The 21,050-nt window shown below is 43.7% G+C and overlaps 1 protein-coding gene across 1 annotated transcript in view; it reads right to left on the bottom strand.

The window, feature by feature from the left end:
* The window catches only part of LOC141581995 (uncharacterized), a 57,168-nt gene extending 41,642 nt beyond the window's left edge, over window positions 1–15,526 (bottom strand). The window contains exons 1-3 of the mRNA XM_074389252.1: window positions 15,423–15,526; window positions 14,820–15,345; window positions 13,610–14,392 (exon numbers count right to left, since the gene is read on the bottom strand). Of these exons, the coding sequence (XP_074245353.1) occupies window positions 13,610–14,392; window positions 14,820–15,345; window positions 15,423–15,526 (1,413 nt within the window). The remainder of the gene's footprint in view (window positions 1–13,609; window positions 14,393–14,819; window positions 15,346–15,422) is intronic.
* Window positions 15,527–21,050: the final 5,524 nt, after the last annotated feature.

Raw genomic sequence — 21,050 nt, forward strand, 5'->3', positions numbered from 1 at the left:
GGAGAAACTCAGATTTACACAAATACCTCTTTTTAAACGTAATCTGCCAAAAGGTCCAAGTTTTTATTTTACCCTGGTATTATCAGTGATCCCACACTCCCTATGTTACCAGAAATAAAGCCAACAAGTAGTTTAAAGTAGTCTAAAATGGTACCACCAAAACTAAGTTCAAGAAATTATAAATAAATAAATAAATAAAACTGCTCACCTGAGCCACAAGCCAGGTTTTCCTTTACACTTCACTCCATGGAGTTCTGACTAACTGAAAGCTTCACGAGCCAGGCAAAGTGGCGTATGCTTCATGAGGCTGAGGCAGAAGGATCACCTGAACCCAGGAGTTTGGACTAGCCTGGGCAACATAGTGAGATACCCACTGCCACGATAAAAGTTTAATTTTTTTTTTTTAAAAAAGAAAGCTTTATGAGGGCAGGAACCATGAATATCCATCTGATTCACTATTATGTCCCAAGAGCCTAACATGGAGCCAGGCAGAGAGACCTGCAACAAATTATCATCTGATTATTCACTTTTCCAAGTATCTACTACAGAAACCAGTCACTGAAAAAGATCACAAAACTATGTCCAAACAAATCTCTTACAAGCTTTAAGAAAGCTCTTTCACTTGACAAGATCAACAGCTTCAATAATTTTCTAACTACACAACTCATTCTTTTGAAAACCTGTCCATACTACAAACTTTCCCTCATTCTGTTCTGTTGTCCAAACTTGAAGCTAAAGCCAAAAAGAATCAAAATGAACTTAACTATTCTGTCAGTCTTTAAAAAAAAACAAAACAAAAAAAAAAACACAGATACAGGGATTTTTGCTGCTGTTCATTTTTGAGACAGGGTCTCACTGTGGGTGCACCTGCCCAGGCTGGAGTACAATGGCACAAACACACATCTCACTGCAGCCTCGACCTCCCAGAATCAAGCGATCCTCCTGCCTCAGACTCCTGAGCAGCTGGACTACCGGGGAGCACCACCACACCTGGCTATAGCACTCATATTCAATTTGCACCTGACAGCTACTACAAATGCTGGAGCTACATTCCAGATATAACTGCTGAATGAACTTCCTATGTCAGCTAGAACAGCGAAGAAGATCCTGATCCAGGGTGATTCCTCTCCAAGACTTGTAACTGTTCCTAATGACCACTAAGGACGGTCCCCATTTTCAATAAACTACTATAATTACATATATACTCCTTTAACACAGAAGGCAGAATCTTTTCACTCCACATTCACAATATCTGGTTTTCAATACATAGTAGGCATTTCATATGCATTTGTTGAGTTATTCCACAAGTAATTTTCTCCTAACTACATAAAGCTTTCTAATCCTATCTTTTAAAAAATTCACCTTTTCCTTTTTCCTCAAAGCTCCCTTATTTCTCTGTTCCTCTCTTACTCCAAGTGCACAAACATCTTCCTACTGTAGGTTTCGGTCCTTGAGACCAATTAGTAAAGACTGTAGTTCACTGATTCATTCAACAAATGTTTATTTAGTGTTTACTATGTGCCAAGCACCCCACCAACCCTCAGATTGCAAGAGAGAGCAAAACACCACTGGTCCCACCGACCTCTGGAGGGCATTAACCAAACAAGCACTAAAAAATCACCAACTATAATAAGCGTTACGAAGCAAGAGTACAAGGAGATGAGATTTTAAAAGCAAAGAGCTGATAGAAGGAAAGGTGCTTCCCTGACTAAGTGGTATCTGAGCTGAAACTGGAGGAGGAAGAGAAGTTAACTAAAATAACGCAGCGATGATCCCAAACCAAGGAAGCAGCACATGCAGAGACCAGGAGCTGGCAGAGTCACATGATCTGGAGACCAGCGAGAAGAGTAAGTGAACTGGATCCAGATCATTCAGGTGGCAGGGCTGATGGGTCCTGTGACTAATGTAGTCTTTACCCCAAAAGTCAGAATAAATCATTTTAAAATTGTGTAGGTTTTTTTTAAGAGGGAAAAATTCCTGTTCATCTATTTGCTTAAATCCCTCTTCCATTTCTGCTCACGAAAGTGAACTTTCCTTATTCTTTGACCTTCCCTATAGACCCACACCCTTTACTCTGTATGTCTGTATCTCTGTCTTACTCAGCAAACAGCCTTCCTACAAACTGTCTCCCATGAATCTTAAAATGCCTAGCTTCTCCCTTTGCATAGCTGACTCTAATATTGCTGAGTAACTGTGGGCCTTCAGGCCAATTCCTAGGTAAATTTACCTAGCTTTACTGATGTTTTAAATTGTACTACAGAAGCACAACAAGGAAATGCAAAAAAAATAAAATAAAATAAATTGTGAAATACTCATTGAGATCCTATTAGTTTTCTTACCATTGTTGTTTCAAAAAACTTTCACAAAACAATCTTTTATACCACAGAAGCAATGTCTCTCAGTAATGAACATTTGATGTGAAGTGAAAAACACCACTGTGGTAAGTTATTCTTTTCAAGGAAAATAACCAAATCAGAACAAATTTTTCGGCAGACATTATTTGTCTTATGGACTAGAGTCTTATTTTTATCAAACAAACTTTTAAGTCAAAATTAACTGTTAAAAGGATTCTAAAATGAAACAAAAATTTTCTGACCTTCAAAAGCAACATCAAAAATGATTCCATTTTATAGACTCTACATTCCCTTTAAGGAAAATTTAATTGATGTCTAGTCTAGACTGAGTCCTTAAGCCTTCTCAAGAACTATTAAAGATTTCCCCGAACCAGAGCATAACTTCCATGAGAGCAAAGACAGGGGTGGCCTTTGTTTTATTACTGATTCCCAGGCACTCAGTTCCGTATGTGGCACCAGCAGGTGCCCAGTAAACAGTTCTATCACCTACAAGATAAACGCTTTTTAAATAACCAATCCAATTAGGATACATGTAAAAATAAAGAGAACATGAGATTTTTTTTTTTTTTTTTTTTTTGGGAAGAGTCTCACTCCGTCATCAGGCACCAGGCTGGACTGCTGTGGCACAACCTCGGCTCACTGCAACCTCTGCCTCCCAGGTTCAAGCAATTCTCCTGGCTCAGCCTCCCGAGTAGCTGGGACTACAGGCGCATGCCACCACGCCTAGCTAATGAGAATGAGATTTTTTTAGGGAAATACTAAGATGTTCAGGAAAAATGAAATTGCTCACATGCTCAGCTACTATTTTGCAAACCATGAATTATGACACCACCTTTTCCTTTACAGATTCACAGCTTCAAACACTGCCTTTTCCCACTGTCCCATTTTTTAGCTCATATTTAATGGTGCTGCAAATTATTTCCACCTGTTCTTAATGTAAGTTCTGAACTACAATAATAATTCTATCCTCTGTTCTTCAACAGTTCCTTCGAGTCCTCAGTACGAAATACTCTCCATGTCCCACTAAACCAATCACTGCATTCCTAAAACCTTTTACTATGCTGCCAACAAAGCTTAATACTCTTCTTCCTATCCAAAAACTTGGTCACATTGCTGTTTGAATCCAGAAATACTCACTTTGGTCTGTTGGAAATTAAAGTATAATTAAGAATATTTTTAAGGTTTTCCCATCTGTCTTCTACTTTTCACCTCTTCGTACTCCCTGCCTACAAAATCACATCTAGAAGAGTCCTGCCTTCCAAACCCTCCTTCTTACATTACAATGTCACCTCCCCCAACCCAGAGATCTGTCCTCATTCCCTGCTGAAAAACCCTCAATCGCCCCAAATTCAAATTCTTTATAATATTTAAAGATTCATCACCCCTCTCATGTCCACAACTGTCCCCTTCACTTCCCGAGCATACCAAACTCACTCTCCCTCCCTCTCTCATCTGATGCTTCAGGCATATGATTCTTGTCATTCTCCAAAGTCACCTTCATCTCACCCACCACGAGTGGTTGCCCACATGACTTCATCCAGTTGACTGTCAAGTCCCCAGGCTCCACCATAAAAAGCCTATCCACTCCTCAAGATCGAGATCCAGTCCCATCTCCTCCACAATACACACTCACATCCCCGGAACTGTCTTACTTCCTGTGCTCTTCTAGCTCTCCATTTGTAAAGCCCTCTAACTGTTCATGGCCATGGTCTTGTCTGTGTTTAAGTTTTCCTGTATTCACACACCTATCTCAACATTAAGAGCAGATGTAACCAAATATTATTCACTTTTTTAGTCAAAAGCTTCTGCCATCACCACTCATATCTCATACAGAGAACATGCAAATGTCCTCTGAAGAAATGTCCTCGGTCAATTGAAGAACAAGAGCCCCCTTTTCTGCAGGCATTTACAATTTATCAAAACATCAGTTATTCAACCAACAGAGTAAAGAAATAAAGAGAAACCAGAAAATACTTTAACTACAGCACATATCTGATGAAGAATATTTTGTTATTTAAAATAAAAAGCGTATAGCACAACTTAAGGTGTTCAAACTCAGTCATAATTAAAGATATGCAAATCCAAACAACTAGACATCATTATTCACCTATTACATTCACAAAAATCTAAGACGGATAACAACAGTGTTGGTGAGATTTGAGAAACTATACACTTTCAGACGCTGCTGGTGAAAGCATAAACTAGTGCTACTTTCTGGAAGACAATATGGCAATACATATTCAAATGTATACATACCTGGTGAACCAGCCACTTTCCTTCTAAATAGGTATCCTATTGCCAATACTCACAGAACACAACCATATATGCAAGGAAGTACACAGCAAAATTGTTTAAAAGAGCAAAAATATTAATTTAAATGTCCTTTAATGCAGTCTGACTAGAGGTACATCCATGAAACAGCATACAACCATTAAAAACAATAGGGGCTGGGTACAGTGGCTCACACCTGCATTGTGGGAGGACAAGATGGGAGGATCACTGAGGCCAGAAGTTCAAGACCAGCCCAGGCAACATACCAAGACTGTCTCCACAAAAAAAACTTAAAAATTAGCTGGGCATGGTGGTGCGCGCCTATAATCCCAGCTACTCAGAAGGCTGAGGTGTGAGGATCACTTGAGCCCAGGAGGGCAAGGCTGCAGTGATCTATGACCATGCATCTGTACTTCAGCCTCAGTGACAAAGTGAGACCCCGTCTCAAATTTAAAAAAAAAAAAAAAAAGAAAAGAAAAAAGAAAAAAACAAACGGGAGCTCTGTGAGCTGATAAGGAAATATTTCTATGATAAAACAAAAGTTGCAAAACTGAGTTGCAAAACCGTGTGTTTAGTATGTATGATCCCATTTGGTTTAGGTTTTAAGTACATAGACAATGCACACATACACACATACACATACACCTACTGTCTATGCACTTAAAAATAATTCGGCTCATACACAGTTCTCTAACACAATACATATTAAAATAACTGTGTTGGTATGTACACATGCATACATTTCTGGTAGGAAAAACTGAACAGCTATTAGTATGGAGCATGAGAAAGGGGAAATGATCTGCTATCTGCTATCATTCCACAGAGCTTGTGTTTTTAAACTATATACCACTTGTACATCTTTAAAAACTAAAATAATCTAGATGATCAGAACTGGACCTTCTATTATGTTTTATAAGACTGCTCAAACAGAAGCCCTAACAAATAAGACAGTAAGAAAACAGGGACATGCCCTCTAGTCCAATAGTTAATCAAGTGCAGTGAGTCCTAGACAGAATTACCCTTGGTGCCATTACCAACGCTCTCAGTGATGGGAAGCCATCCAGGCAGGCTAACACGACAACTTCTGGCTACCAGAGAATCCTCACATGAACCTTCCCATGACCATACCACAAGCTGACATTCCTCAAACACCCTTCATTTTTCTCAGGAAAGGACACACATCCTGTATTCTTTCCTCCTTTCCAAAAGGTTCTTAGCGCAAGCATCATTCCGATGTCTGGACTGACACCTGCACTGCACGGCTCATCTCCTCTTCGACCGCCCCCAGTGGAACTCCTCCCAGCACTCAGACTCTCCTTCTCTTCTCTCTGCCGCGCCATTCTGCTGTTCTTCTGCTCTTCTGTTCATCTCCTCACCTGCTTGTGGGGCCTGGGGTTTAGGGTTTATATGGGTACAGGAAAGGGGGGCTTGGCAGGCCAAAAGGCAACTTTAGGATGCAAAAACAGGCACACCTGTTCCAACTGAGTGTTGTGGGGTTTCCAAGCTACATCTAATAATAATGACAGCCAGCTAACTGATCAAAATAAAGTGCTCACCTGATAACAGGTAAAGAATATTCCTCCGGGAGTATTCTCATTTTAAATTAGGGAATCCAGATTTTATCTTAATCTAATGAAATGAATTCCAACAGTAAAAATTAAAAGCAACTGAAAAGTGAAGTAGTAATTTGAGGACAAGAACTACCTTTGTTCCCTCTAATCATGCAAGTAAACAGCTTCCTATACATCTACTCTAATGCTGTATAGATACTGCCCACTACAGTAATGATACTAACAAAACCTTATTTAAAACCTTCAGCTTCTCACCTTTAAATATTTACTTCACTTTAAATATTCACTTTGCCTTTAAATATTCACTTGAGTATTTAAATATGCAGATTATTTTTCTATAGGGCAAAAAGGATAACCGAGCCAACCATTCACTAGACAGGAGCTCCCACATAAAAAGCCACATACTTACTTTATGAGAACTATCCCTATAAAATTCCACTGTACTCCGTACACCTTGTCCTTTATCACCCTTCTGTAGAAAGAACAAAGAACCAAGAGTCAGGAGAAATAACGAGAGTCCCAGGCCTGCTTACTCTCAGGCACTGACTAGTCCTCTGCACCCAACTCCTTCTCTAGTATGTGAGAAATGAACTGTATCAGCGTTTCTCAAAATGTTCCTACTACATCAGGATTACCTGGAGTCCTTATTAAGAAAGCAGATTCCAGAGCATCACTCCAAACCTATAGAAAGAGAGGCATCTGAGCTTAGAAATCTCTTAACTTTTGACAAGTTCTCCAGAAGACTGTTTGGGAACCATTAGTTTTCCCAAGTCCCTACTAGATCTAATAATATAGTTAAAAGGAATCTTACATATTTCTCTTTTTTCACATCCACAGGAATTAAAGAGAGATAGTAAATGTGTGTTTCAATATTTCTGCTATCATCCTTCTTGCTGTGTTCTGTGACTCAAATCTTTATGAAATCCTGACAACATGCAAGTGTTACCACAGCATTGTTTGCTGAGGACATGAGAGGAAGACATCCAGTATGGTCCACTTAACTATTAACACTAAATGCAAACGCTTAGGTTTCAAATATTGTTTGTATGATGCAATCACAGCAATCAAGAACCATGTTTTTATCAGAAAATAAAGTGTCAGTAAAGTAACTGTTATTAGTCCTAAAATCCCTTCACTATTAATAATTACACTTTTCTAATCTGACCATGTATGTGTATTTTGCATAAGTAATTGTCTACTTGAATTTGCATACCATAGTTTTAGAGATTCATGATCAAACACAGAAAATAAACTTACTAATTAGAGCAATCCATTGTCTTTTCAAAGTTTATTTCTGGAATTTTCTCTCAAAACATTTGAAAGTGTGATAGGCAACATGTATTCATCCCCCATTGTCCCCTTCTTTCAGTAGACACAAATTTTCAGACAAATAGCCACCTATCAAAGACCACATATCCCAGACTCCTTTGCATCTAAACATGGCCACATGACTAAGTTCTGACCAACAGGGTATGAACAAAAGACATGTATGCAACTTCCAGTTTGTCTTTAAAGGAGTGGAATGTGCCTTCCCAAAACCCTATTCCTGGACCATGGATGTAGTGGGAAGCTGCCTTGTACTGTGAAGAAAATGGTATCTCCTTAAGCACAAGAAAGCGACAAGACAGAAGACACCAAGCTCCCTCATATCATGGTGCCACCATATCAGCCTTTGATAAGTTATATTGTTGTTTCATGAAGGAAAAATAAACTTCTCGTTTAAGCCACTATAGTCAAAAACAGGCCCATCTACATTCTAACTAGTACATAAAGAAAGCTTAAATTTATCATAACTATTAAATAGCAGCTATCAACCAACTCAGCAAAGCTAAAACTCTAATTATAAATTCTTACTTTACGTCACAATAAAGCTTCCTACTGGATAATCCCACTACTGAGACTATTGCTACATGCCATTTTATATTTACATGGCATTTTACACTTTTACAAAGCATTTCATTATATTGTCTCATTTCATACTCTCAAAATCCTGGGGAAAGCAGCCAGTGCTATCTATACCTGACATATAGGATACTGAAGCAAGGAGAAGCTATTTTGCACAAGATGACATGGCCAAGGAGTGGCAGAGTCAGGAAGGATTCCCCATACAGGTTCCGCATTCCATCATCCCATTAATCTAAACTCCCTACGTGCCAAGCACTGGAGTTATAGCCATCATCAAGAAAGCCTTACTCCTGTCCAAACAGACTTTAAAATCTGAGAAGCTGAAATTAAATGAACAATTATATATATGAACATACATGAATAACTGCAGTAACAGTTGTCAAAGAAAAACAGATGGTCCTGCTTGGCCAAAAAAAGAATGTATGGCCAAAAAAGCTACCTGGACTAGGGTTTGGGGTAGGTCTCCCTGAAGAAAATACTTATGCTAGGATCACAGAATGAGTATGAATGAAGATGAGGAGAGGAAAAGTGGGAGAGAAGAAATGTACATGCATTATCTTAATTGTCACAAGATTCCTATACTAATTACCATCAACCTCATCTTACAGATGAAGAAACTGATGTCTGGTGAAATCACTGTGCCTAAAGTCACACGGCCAACAGAACCTGTTGAGACTCAGGTCAGCCAGACTGGAGACTCTGTTCACAGTTTCAGGGGCAAGAGATCTTTCCACAGTATCATACCGCCTCAACTGCTGTCCGTAACTAAAAAGCAAGCAGACAGATGTCACAATTCAAGCTTTTTTTTTCCTTTTGAAACAGGGTTTCACCATGTTGCTCAAGCTGATCTCGAACTCCTCACCTCAAGTGATTCGCCCACCTAGGCCTCCCAAAGTGCTGGGATTACAAGTGTGAGCCACCACATCTGGCCTCAAGCATCTTTTTGCCCAAATACATGGATACCAAGATGCAAGCCTTAACCATACACGTCCTTACGGACGTGTGAAAGCTTTTTTGAAAAACATGGAAGAGAAAATGCATAGCTCTGGTAGAAGAACCAACTGCCAAGATGCCACAATGGCTCTCTATTATTGAATAATATAGGTAATGATAATACAGAAAAGACTTTTGTGAAAGCTTTTTAAAAATTTAAAAATCCAATCTTGTCACTGGAAACTTTATACACTCAGAAAAATTAGGGGGTTATTTAATGAACAGGGATTATTTAAAACAGAGTTGATGCTGAAAAGCCAGTTTCATTCCATGTTAAACCATTTCAGTGGGCCCCCTCCAAAAATCAATTAAAACAAACTTTTCTAACATGGGGAGATAAAACAAGAATAATCACTAACAAGAACAAAGACACATTTTAAGCTATTACTCACTGTATATCAGATATGACCATGTGCCCCAAAACAAAGTGTATGTGTATATATATGTGTAATTTGTCAAAACTTAGTTTTAACAGTAATACCATCTTTTAAAAATCACCTTCTAGAAGAGAAGATACACAGTTCTGGTAGAAGAATCAATTGCCAAGACACCAAAATGGTTCTACATTAGCAAAACATGTGCCCAGGAGGAACCACAGCATTTTTGGTGTTCAATGTAAGGTATTATCTCCAATAAATGATTCTCACTCATTTTAGTACACTGGAAGTAGGATTTCAAAGCAAATGCTTAACTTTTTAAATACCTAGCTGGCTTCTACAGTGCAATATTTCCACAACATTTTGTTTTCATATACAAAAAAACAAAAAAAAACAAAAAAAACCTCAAACTAAGGCTGCTTAGAGCCAGTAGATTAAGAAATAAGATCTGACTTCAATTACCCAATAAGAACCTTCAATTACTATTTCAGTCACATGAAGTCTACATTTCACTTTCAAACACCCCTATGGTAAACATTACAACTAGCTTAACATTGTAGCACTGACATAAAGAAAGATTTCAAAAGCTTTCTTCATTTGGGAGCAACTGAGAAGAAATTTTAGGTAATTTAATGTAATTTACTGATTTTTCCAAGTCATTAAACACAAATTTTAACTCTCCAAACTTTTTAATCCAAAGTTGAGCTAGCTTTGGATTATAAATTACAACTTCTCCAGCCATCAGAAAATTGCCCAACAGTCAAGATAACATCCGGTTAAAAAGTCTTTTAAAAGGCAAAGCCCCTATATATATACATAAAGTGCTATTCTACTAGTCACACAAATCACTTTCACAGGGCAAACTGTTAGTATCAAGTTTCAGGAAACACATACAATAGTTTCCAGTAATATCTTTACTCCTTAATCTAAAATAGACAAACATAAACGGAGGTAAAATCACCGAAATACTCAACGGAGAGTAAAGATTCTTAGTTCAGCTTAAATAACTGCTTATGAATACTATAAAATAAGACTAATACAACTTTGGGGATGAAGCACTAAGTTCTTGATAAAGACTTTGTGGAAGCTTTTGGGTTTTGCTGGGTTGAGATAAGCTTCTTCTTGGGGGGTGGGGGAATGAAACTGTTTCCTATGTATGTATAGGAAATGTGAAAGCCCTCTGAAATACGAGGAAAGCTAATGCCAAAGCAAAGACAAACTGGCACACGCCTCATCACAAGTACCAAGAAAGTCACAAGTCAAGTCCAACCTTCCACTAGTCTGTGTTTAATGGCATATATAAGGCAATTCCCTTCTCACCTATAATAGTTAATTCTATCCACATTTTCTTCTCATAACTAGATACTTGTCAACCACACACAGGCACACAAAAACACCTCAGGGCAGTCTAAATTTCTAAGCTATTTCTTTAAAAAAAAAAAAAATGGTTTTCAAGTGAAAACCAAGACTGAATCCAAATTAACACTTCATTAGTGTAGTTACAAAACAAAATGCATGCCAAAGGTCACTGTCTTATCATGTTTATAACAAGGTATCCTGAATTTTCCATCTGCAGATAAATATTCATAGCACTATAAAAACCCAATGTAAATTGCTTAAATACATTGTTGCAGTCACCTAGGCCTCTCCACTCCCATATCTTTATTAAGTCATAAACATTAACTCTCCATAACAATAGCTCTCGTAAATAACACTAAGGAACAAACCTCAGACGATATTTTAGAGGGGAAAAAATTTTTTTAACAAATGGTTGTTTTTACTATCCACATTCCCTAACAAGACATTGCGCTAATATGGAACGTTTTCTATTATCTTAAATGTTAGTGCCTCTAAAAACTTGGACTTCTTAGTTTTTAAATCCCTTGCACGAAATAATGTGTTTGTCAAGTTTCTAACAGGTCCCACCAAAATATCTTTAAAAGGTTTAAGAAATGATCTTATACTTAGATCTCAAATTCCTAACAATAACAAAGATCTCACTAGATCACTTAGTCCATTTCCCACCGCTACCAATCTTTACCATTCATTCAAGTCTATTCCTTCAAACCTTTTTCAACACCCACCAGGTAAAAACGAGTGTGCCCTCATAGTGCAAACACAAGGGGAGACTCTTCCTCCTGTAAGGATCTCTGAACGTCTGCCTCTCTTGAGGTAAAAATAAACTTTTTACACCTAGTCTTACAAGAGAACTGTGTGTAGACATTGACAGGAATCCTTAACTTTGTAGCATGGTTTGAAGTCTAAATAAATTTGGACAGCTACCATAAACACCACTGCTATGCCAGGGAAAATCCTGCACTGGGATACCTGAAGTATATGTTAAAAAAAAAAAAAAAAACCCTATAATCGAGTAAGCTTTTTTCATAACCAGTTTCTTTGAAAAGATCTGCAGTTTAAAACCTTAGCACATGAAACTTTAGTTCTAGCCTCACATTTTTAAAGTCTACTTGAAAACAATATTCTCTTAAAGTAACTCATCAACATGTAGGAAATTTAAGGAAACAAAAGCTAAAGGTAATTCCACTGAATTACTAAAACACCCCAAAATCAAAGTGTTAATATTCATTAACATTTTGGACACAAAGTATAAAGGGGTCACAGAGGAACCTTAAGCATTCACAGAATAAAATAACTAAACATAACTTTACACGAAACTTTATGACTCATCGATACTCAGAAGATGAGTATAATAAAAATTAAGTGTGAAGTACAAAACACACCAAGGAATACTTTTAATTCCTTTCTTTCAAAAATTGACTACATTGTTTTCTTGGGGGGAAAAAAGGGAAGAGTTTCAGTAAGAGGGCTCACTACCATTACCTTACTTTTCCATGATAAAAACCGTACGAGGATACAATCTCTAGGTTACAGTCCTGAGTCATTACACACGAATCACTTCAAAATTTGCCAGTATTTCTAATAATGAGTTACGCCCTAGTGGTTTACGAGTCCAGACTGGCTACAGCCTCCTGGCTCCTGGATTCCCAGCTGTGTGACCTTAGACCAGGCAGTGCCCTTCTCCAGGCTCAGTGTCCTCATCTGTAAAATGGGAACAGTTCCTACTGGTTGGGCAAGCTCGTCAATCCACTGAAAAGTCTGAGAACAGCATCTGGCACTCTTCGTCCCAATATTTAACTGCGTGTGAAAACAATGCTCTAAGGTGTATTTCCTGACAATTTGGGTGGAATTCAAGAACCAAATGGCGCTGGCATTCACGCGCTGCGCCTAGATTAGAGGATTCGTGTCACCTAGGGTTGGGCGAAAGGCACAGGCAAAAAAGCCGGAGTCACTGACTCACTAATTTTACCATTTTTAACTATTTCGGATTAGGGAGGAGCCTTTCGCCCAGTGCTGAGCTACTCAGCAGCTTTGGTGGCTCCGAAGCGAGAGTGGGTTTGTGCCTATAAATAGACTCGTGAAGTTTTGCGGTGACACACAGGTATCCGTCCTCATCCACCTCTCCTCAGCGACCAGCTCCCCCGGCTGCCGGGCAGGTCACCGCTCCACCCCGAGCCGCCGGGGACACGCGCGCTCCCCGCCTCACTTCGCAGGCCAGCGAGTGCCCCTCGCTCCGGCGCGGACCCCCAGGGCCGCCGAGGCGGCGGCTCCCGACCTTCGCCGGCGCCCGGCGCGGCCCGGCCCCGCCGTCCTCGCCCACCCGGCAGCCGGCCCCATTTTCTTAACCCGTGCATTGTCCTTGCGAAGCACCCCGGCGGTTCTCACACTGGTGGGGACCGAGAGGAGGGACGAGGGAGGAGCTGGGGGAAGAGGATGAGGAGGAAGAGGAGGAGGAGGAGGAGGAAGACAACCTCCACCCCTTCGCTCGGGCGGCCAGAGAAGGTCTGGCGCTGTCTGCGGCCCCCCAGGCCCCGGCTCCCCGGAGGCCGCGGCCCCCGCTCCCACCCTCCGCAACTTTCCCTCCGCTCGCGCCCGCCGCTCCTCCGGGACCGGGCCTGGGGCTCCCTCCCTCGGCGGCCAGCCCCGAGCCCGCGGCGCCTCCTCCTAAAATGGCAGGTCCCTCCCTCCGCCCGGCCGGCCTCGGCGCGGGCCCTGCTGCGGGCCGCCGGGGGAGCCGCGCGCCGGGCCGGGCGGGGCCGCGGCCGGGCCGGACACTCACCGGGACGATGGCGGGGCGCTCGCGCCGCTTGCTCCGGTGAGTCTCAGCCTCCGGCTCCCGCGCCGCGCTCCCGCTCCCGCCGCGGCCTCCGCAGCCAGCGCCGCCCCGGCCGCCTCTCTCCGCCCCCGGCGCTCCGGCTTCTGGCCGCGCCGCAGCCTGCTCAGTCTCTCCCCGGCTCGCGGTTCCAGCGGCGCCCGGGGCCGGGGAGGCGACAGCCCCCTCCCCGGCAAATACCGCAGTCCCCGGGCCCCGAGTCCCGGCGGCGGGGCCGCGCGGCCCGGCCCGGCGTGGAGGGCGGCGGCGACGAGGCCGGGCGCCGAACGGCGGCTGCTGCGGGCGGCTTCTTCCCGAAGAGGATTTTGTAAATCTCACAAAATGGCGCGCGCTCCAAACCTGCGCAGCGAGAAGCGCCGGGGCCCGGGCGGCGGCGGCGGCTCCTCCGCCAGGAGAGCCCGAACCGCCCGCCCCCGAGTCCCCGCACAGACAGACAGACACTCGCACACACCCGCACACCCGCGCGCACACTCGCCCTCGCACACGCTCCCTCGCACACACACTCGCACTCACACCGGTCCCGCCCGCTCGCCGGCGGCGGCAGCGGCACCAACAGCAGCAGCAGGAACAGCAGCAGCAGAAGCGGCGGCGGCGGCGCCCGCACCCCCCGCTCGGGGTGTCCGCTCCCTGAGCCCGACCTGGGCCGCGATCAGCAGCAGCGACGGCAGCAGTCTCCCCGGATACCCCCGCCGCGGTTGCCGCCGCCACCCCCGCCTCACTCCAATGGGGCTTTTTATTATTATTCGGGCGGGAAGCGAAAGGGTTTAAAAAAAAACCAACCAACAAAATGGCGACGGACCGACCCGGTCGCTATAGCAACTGTCAATCAAAACGCAAAACCCCGGCTGACGTGCTGACGTCCTTCTCCCGCCCCCCGGCCCCGAGCCGGCGGGCGGGGCCTGTTGCTCGGGTAACGGCAGATTCCGTTCCCTCCTTTCCGTCTCCCCCTCCGTCCCCAGCCAACCACCCAACCCCCCTCAGGTCACGTGAAGGATAAATTCGGAGCTCAGGCCGGCTACGAGTGTCAGAGGAGGGCGCGTGATTCGCCCGGGGGAGGGGAAAGGAGGGGGACGGCTGGGCAGAGGGAGGGAAGGGGCAGAGGAAGGGGGGCGAGGCGGCGGCCCGGCCTGTGCGCGAGCGCCCGCCGCCTCCCGACCGCCTCGCCCCGCCCCTCGCCCGCCGCGCCCGCGCCGACTGCGGCCCGGGGAGCGCGCGCGGCCTCCCGCGCCGCCGCCCCCGCAGCCCCAGCGCTCCGCGCTTCCGCGCCGGCGCCCGCAGCCCCGCCTGTGCCGTTGGGGGTGGGAGGGGTGGCGCGCCGCCCCGGGCGGGGGAGGGGTCGGGAAGTCGCGGCCTTCGGGCGGGGACCCGGGAAGCCCACCCCGCTAGCCAGTGCCTGGAGGGCTCTCACCGCGGTCCGGGCGCGGCGCTCGCCTCGCTCCCGGGGGAGCGCGCCGGCCGCGGCTCTCCGCGCGTGGAGCCGGTTCTTCGAAGGGCTCGCGGGTCCCCTCGCCGGAAAAAGCCGGCGGAGGCCGCGGTGGGGGCGGGGAGGAGCCGCCGCCGCGCCCCAGACATCGCAGGAATTCCGGACGCTGCGCCAGCCACGCCGGCCCTGCGGCTGGCACCCGGCTCCGGTCGGGCTGCTCGGGTTTTGTGGCGCCGGAGACCGGCGTTGGGAAATTAGGCTGGAGCCATCATGAAAACTTTTTCAGGCTGTGCACGCTCGCTCGTGTCTGCCCATCTGCTTCCAACCCCTCCCCACCTTGCTGGGTGCAGCCTGCCTGCTCCATCGGAATGCCCCTTGGATGAATCCCCTTGTGCTGTTACTGTGTCCTTGTCGTCCACCTCCGTGGTTTTCTTTTCCATGCACCTTCTTGGTTTCCAAAGTCTTAATTTGCCCACTTGTCCTTAACCATCAAAACTCTTTAATATCCTGGCTTTCGCTGATTTTTATTCTGTCTACCCCTTCTGCCTATGTGTTCCTTCGTGAGTTCCCGAGGCTTGAAAACCCCGGTATGCTGTGTTGGCTGCTCAGTAGAGAGCCACCAGCTAAAAATTGTGTTTTGCACCAACGTTAATGTAATGGTATTTAATAAATGTATAGCTAAAAACTGTGTGTATATATACTGTTTTACAGCAGAGTCACTAATCGGTTGATTTCTAAGCTTGATTTTGCCACCTTGTGATAGTGTCCATAACCCATTTTTTATAAACTTCACAAATATGGTAGCAACAGATAAAATCTTATGAACATTAGGTGTAAAAAACTCAGTAAATGCCGCTATCTATGCTACATGACTCAAAGATACCCTCTTTAAATGACTTCCAACAAAATGTCCTTGCTACAGTTACTAGGACATTGATATACTAAGGTAACCGTTCGGATTAGCACAGACTTGGAAAGAAGCCTGACTAAACCAAAAATAAATTGGTCAAAAAGTAATCAGGCAAATAGCTTGCTTGGGTCTGATCTCCGTGATACCAAAAAGTTGCAGTCACTGGCAAAAGTTCTTTCGGATTATTGTTTCAAAATTGTCCTGCTAATGTGATTAAAGTCCACGGCCAACTTAATTGTTCTGAAGAAAGAGGAAGTGGCCCAGAGCGCCCCTTATTCAGAGGAGAGGTCGCTACCTGGTTCCTCCCAAGCTCAAACTTCCACCTATACAACTAACTCCTTCCTCTCTGCTGGTGGGTCTCTCCTTCCTGTCCCCACCCCATTCACCAAGGTTTCGCTTCTATCCGAGCACGTATTTGCAAATTTTAATACTAAGTTAAATTTGAGTCCAATTTTTATCCCTGGTAATGGAAGAAACTTACATAATCTTCTAGATAAACTGAACAGTGTATGATAGTGTCTCAAGATATGTGTCCTTGTCTTCTGTTCAAATCAGCCTAGAAAATTATCGGAGTGGGGCAGAATCGAGATTATAAACGTGTGGGAATAGAAGGCATTGCTGGTCTTCATATATAGAAGGCTGCACCCTTCCCCCCACCCCGAGTATGGCACACGTCGGTCAACGAATGCCATAGCCAGGTTGGAATGCTGTAAAATGGTTTTATACAGGCTTCACCTAAAAGTAACCTGTAAATTACAGCTGGCTCCAAACAAGTGATCACATGTAGGCAGGAAGGACTCCGGTATAGATGCCAACTGACCTGGTTCACAGATGAAATCCTTGTCGTCTAAGAATCTCCCTATTAGAGTCACTTACAGATGTATTTATTCATAGACTGTTCACCTTGAAAACCAAAGGCCCTCTGCTCACAGGTAGTGACAGCCTCCACTTAACCAGTGCGTTCTAGAGTATCTCTCATCTTCACAGCAACATGACATCCCCATTATGTGGATGAGAAAAAAAAGTCCCGAAGAATAACATGACTTTCTCAAGGCAGTTACCGCTCACCAGTAAGTGGTGAAGCCAGGATTCAAACTCAGGTATGATTGCAAAGCCCGTGTTCTTTTCACCACACCAAGATGTTTCAAGATTATGTGGTGGTAGAGTCTCTACAGAGATAATCGAGTTGGGTCTTTAGCATGAACCCTAATCCAAAATGACTGCCGTCCTTAAAAAAGAAGTTTGGACAGAGACAAAGATATACACAGGAGAGACAGTGTGAAGACACCGGGAGAAGGTGGCCTGCTACAACCCAAGGTGCACCCGAGGCCACCGGAAGCTGGCAAAGAAGCATGGAACAGGTTCTGTCGCACAACCGTCAGAGGGAACAAATCCAAACACTTTGGTTTTGGATTTCTGACCTCCAGAACTACAAGACAATACATTTCTGTTGTTTAAGCCACCAAGTTGGTGGTACTTTGTAGTGGCACTAAAAGAAACGAACACACAGATGCATGCCAAGACAGTGGTTTCTTTTGGTTGGCGTCACATCTGTTAGTGGCCACTCTTGGCGATGCACTAATCTAAGACTAAAAGTCCAGTAGTTGCAATCTCGCTGAGAGTTATAACCCAAATAAATACGCCAAGGACAAACGCACAAACTAACCAATATTCTTATCGCTGCCCCTCCACCAAGGGAGAAAGTGAACAATTTGCAGTTCGTCCCTCGACAGTGGCGTGGCCTGGCATCTGACACCCCTATGTTCTTACAGACTTCTGGGTAAAGGTCTTCACTTGCTCCCCACCTTGTACAAGCTTTGTTGTTTGTTTGTATTTTAAGACAGAGTCTCGCTGTCACCCAGGCTGGAGTGCAGGGACATGATCTCGGCTCACTGCAACCTCTACCTCCCAGGTTCAAGCAATCTCCTGCCTCAGCCTCCTGAGTAGCTGGGACTACAGGTGTCCGCCACCACACCTGGCTAATTTTTGTATTTTTAGTAGAGACAAAGTTTCACCATCTGGGTCAGGCTGGTCTCAAACTCCTGACCTCAAGTGATCTGGCCACCTCAGCCTCCCAAAGTGCTGGGATTACAGGTGTGAGCCACCGCGCTTGGCCAAGGAGTTAATTCTTAATTCTCTGCACCTGAGGTCCAAAAACAAACTATAACAGTCATGTATGGTCATTACAGACAATTTTACAATATGGAAAACAATACAGAGGTAACGATTACTCGTAGATATCACCCAGAAAAAGGAAACATATTGGTATTTTCATGTTAGCATATGTCCTTCCAGACTTTCTTAGGGTGACATGAGCACACTCACCCACATACAACATGGAAGATATGTTTCATGCCATTTTTACTTACAATTATACTATGAGCACATTTTAGTGTTAATCAACGGAAATTTAGATCATCATTTTAACAGCTACTACTGTTCCATCAGTTGAATAGGCCATAATTTGTTTAACCGCTCCTCTATTTTGTAAGGAAGTTTTTCCTTTTGTTGTTATGACATACAACGTTGCATAAACATGGCCTACATCCATTGTATACACCTGTCCAATTATTTCCTTCAGATAAAATACGCATCCTTAAAAAGCTTTTGATTCATGTTACCGAAATATTCCTCAGAAGTGATTCGACCAATTTGCACTCCTAAAAGTACTATGTGACGATAGTTTTTCCTACACCCGACCCCACTCTCTTAATTTTATTTGCATTTATTTGGCCACTTTGTGACTTTAAAAACATGTTCGTTGTGTATTTGTGCCCTATTTGAGTATATCTAGCTGATGTTTATTTGGGAAGGCAGAGAGGGGTGTTTTGGATTATTTGATTTTTGTTTTTCTTTTCATTTATTTCCTTTTTGAGATTTTACTGCAAAAAGAAACAGGAAGAGAAAGAAAAAAAAATGGAAGGCCATGGGCTGCTGTTAGATTGATACACGGATATCACCCCAGTCAATGTATCTGCAACCATCTTCACTCTGCTAGCCATCTCCCAAGTGGGACTAGCCTTTCTTGCTCTAGCTGTCCTTCCTGCTCTTTCTTTCTTTTTTTTTTTTTTGAGACAGAGTTTTGGTCTTTTTGCCCAGGCTGGACTGCAAATGGTGCTATCTAAGCTCATTGCAACCTCCGCCACCTGGGTTCAAGTGATTCTCCTGCCTCAGCCTCCTAAGTAAGTGGGATTACAGGCATGCACCTCCAGGCCCAGCTAATTTGGTATTTTTAGTAGAGCCAGGGTTTCTCCATGTTGGCAAGGCTGATCTCAAACCCCTTACCTCAGGTGATCCACCCACCTTGGCCTCCCAAAGTGCTGGGATTACAGGCATCAGCCATGGCGCCTGACCTCCTTCCTCCTTTTAACTAGACACCTGCAAACAAGGACTCTCTAGAATCTTAAGGTTACAAAGTTGTTTATGTTAATATGTGGTTCTCATGGTGCCGTTTAAAAAAAGAGAGAGAAGGCCGGGCGCGGTGGCTCAAGTCTGTAATCCCAGCACTTTGGGAGGCCGAGGCGGGTGGATCACAAAGTTGAGAGATGGAGACCAACCTGGTCAACATGGTGAAACCCCGTCTCTACTAAAAATACAAAACATTAGCTGGGCATGGTGGCGCGTGCCTGTAATCCCAGCTACTCAGGAGGCTGAGGTAGGAGAATTGCCTGAACCCAGGAGGCGGAGGTTGTGGTGAGCCGAGATCGCGCCATTGCACTCCAGCCTGGGTAACAAGAGCGAAACTCCGTCTCAAAAAAAAAAAAAAAAAAGAGAAGACAATATTAATTGCCTTCCTTTCCATATAAACATGTTTACCAATATTATTTTATGAATTGCCATTAACATTTTCTTTTCTTGTGACATTAAAGCTTAAATAGTAAATATGAAATTATTAAAGTGTGTATTTCACAGTTTCAGAATATCTCGAAATTGTATTTTGTGGCCAGGCATGGTGGCTTACACCTGTAATCCCAGGTAATCCAGGTAATCTTTTGGGAGGCCGAGGTGGCCGGATTACTTTAGGTCAGGAGTTCGAGACCATCCTGGCCAACATGGTGAAACTCCATCTCTACTAAAAATGCAAAAATTAGCTGGGTGTCGTGGCAGGTGCCTGTAGTCCCAGCTACTCCAAAAGCTGAGGCAGGAGAATTGCTTGAACCCAGGAGGTAGAGGTTACAGTGAACTGGAATGGTACCACTGCACTCCAGCCTGGGCGACAGAGTGAGACTCCATCTTAAAAAAGAAAAAAAAAAAAAAGAAAGAAATTGTATTTTGCAACATCTTGGCAAAACTTGAAAAGAAATCCACTTTTATATATTGATTCCTACGTGTATAATAGCTTCCTCAAAATTAACAGATTGAGGAAAATGCCCTATTGAAACTGTGAAAAACAATTTAAGTACATGGAATTTAAAATTAGGCAGGGGATCACCTCCTGCCTTGGTTCATTAGCGCAATAGTTCTTGAAAGTTTGGGCTATTTTCTTGGTTTTTTAATCTAAGTATGTCATGAACATCATTTAATATTTCGACAGCACTTACTGATCTGCACATTTACAATGACCATTTTCAACATTTTTCCTATTTTTGCTTCAGTTCAATGCAAAATATCTTTATAGTTGTTATAGCGTTAGTACTATTTTATTATGTTGTATTTCCATGCCTGTTTCTAAACTTAAGTGTTTTTAGGGCAAGGATCCTATGCTTTCATCTTCGCATCACGAACACTATGTCTGGCATAAATACTGTTTGATTTGGTTTCGTTTGATTAGGGTTGGAGTTTTTTTGCTTGGTTTTTTTGAGACAGGTTCTTACTCTGTCTCCCAAGCTGGAGTGTAGTTGCACAATCATGGCTCACTGCAGCCTCGACCTCCTGGGCTCTTCCACCTCAGTCTCCTGAGTATCTAGGACAGGTATGCCTCGCCATGTCCAGCTAATTTTTTTATTAAAAAATTTTTTTTTGTAGAGACGGGGTCAATATGTTGGCCAGGCTGATTTCAAACTCCTGGCCTTAAGTGATCCTCCCATCTTAACCCCCTGAAGTGCTGGGATGAC

This window comes from Saimiri boliviensis, chromosome 18 (genome assembly GCF_048565385.1).
Source record: "Saimiri boliviensis isolate mSaiBol1 chromosome 18, mSaiBol1.pri, whole genome shotgun sequence".
NCBI classification, from domain to species: Eukaryota; Metazoa; Chordata; class Mammalia; order Primates; family Cebidae; genus Saimiri; species Saimiri boliviensis.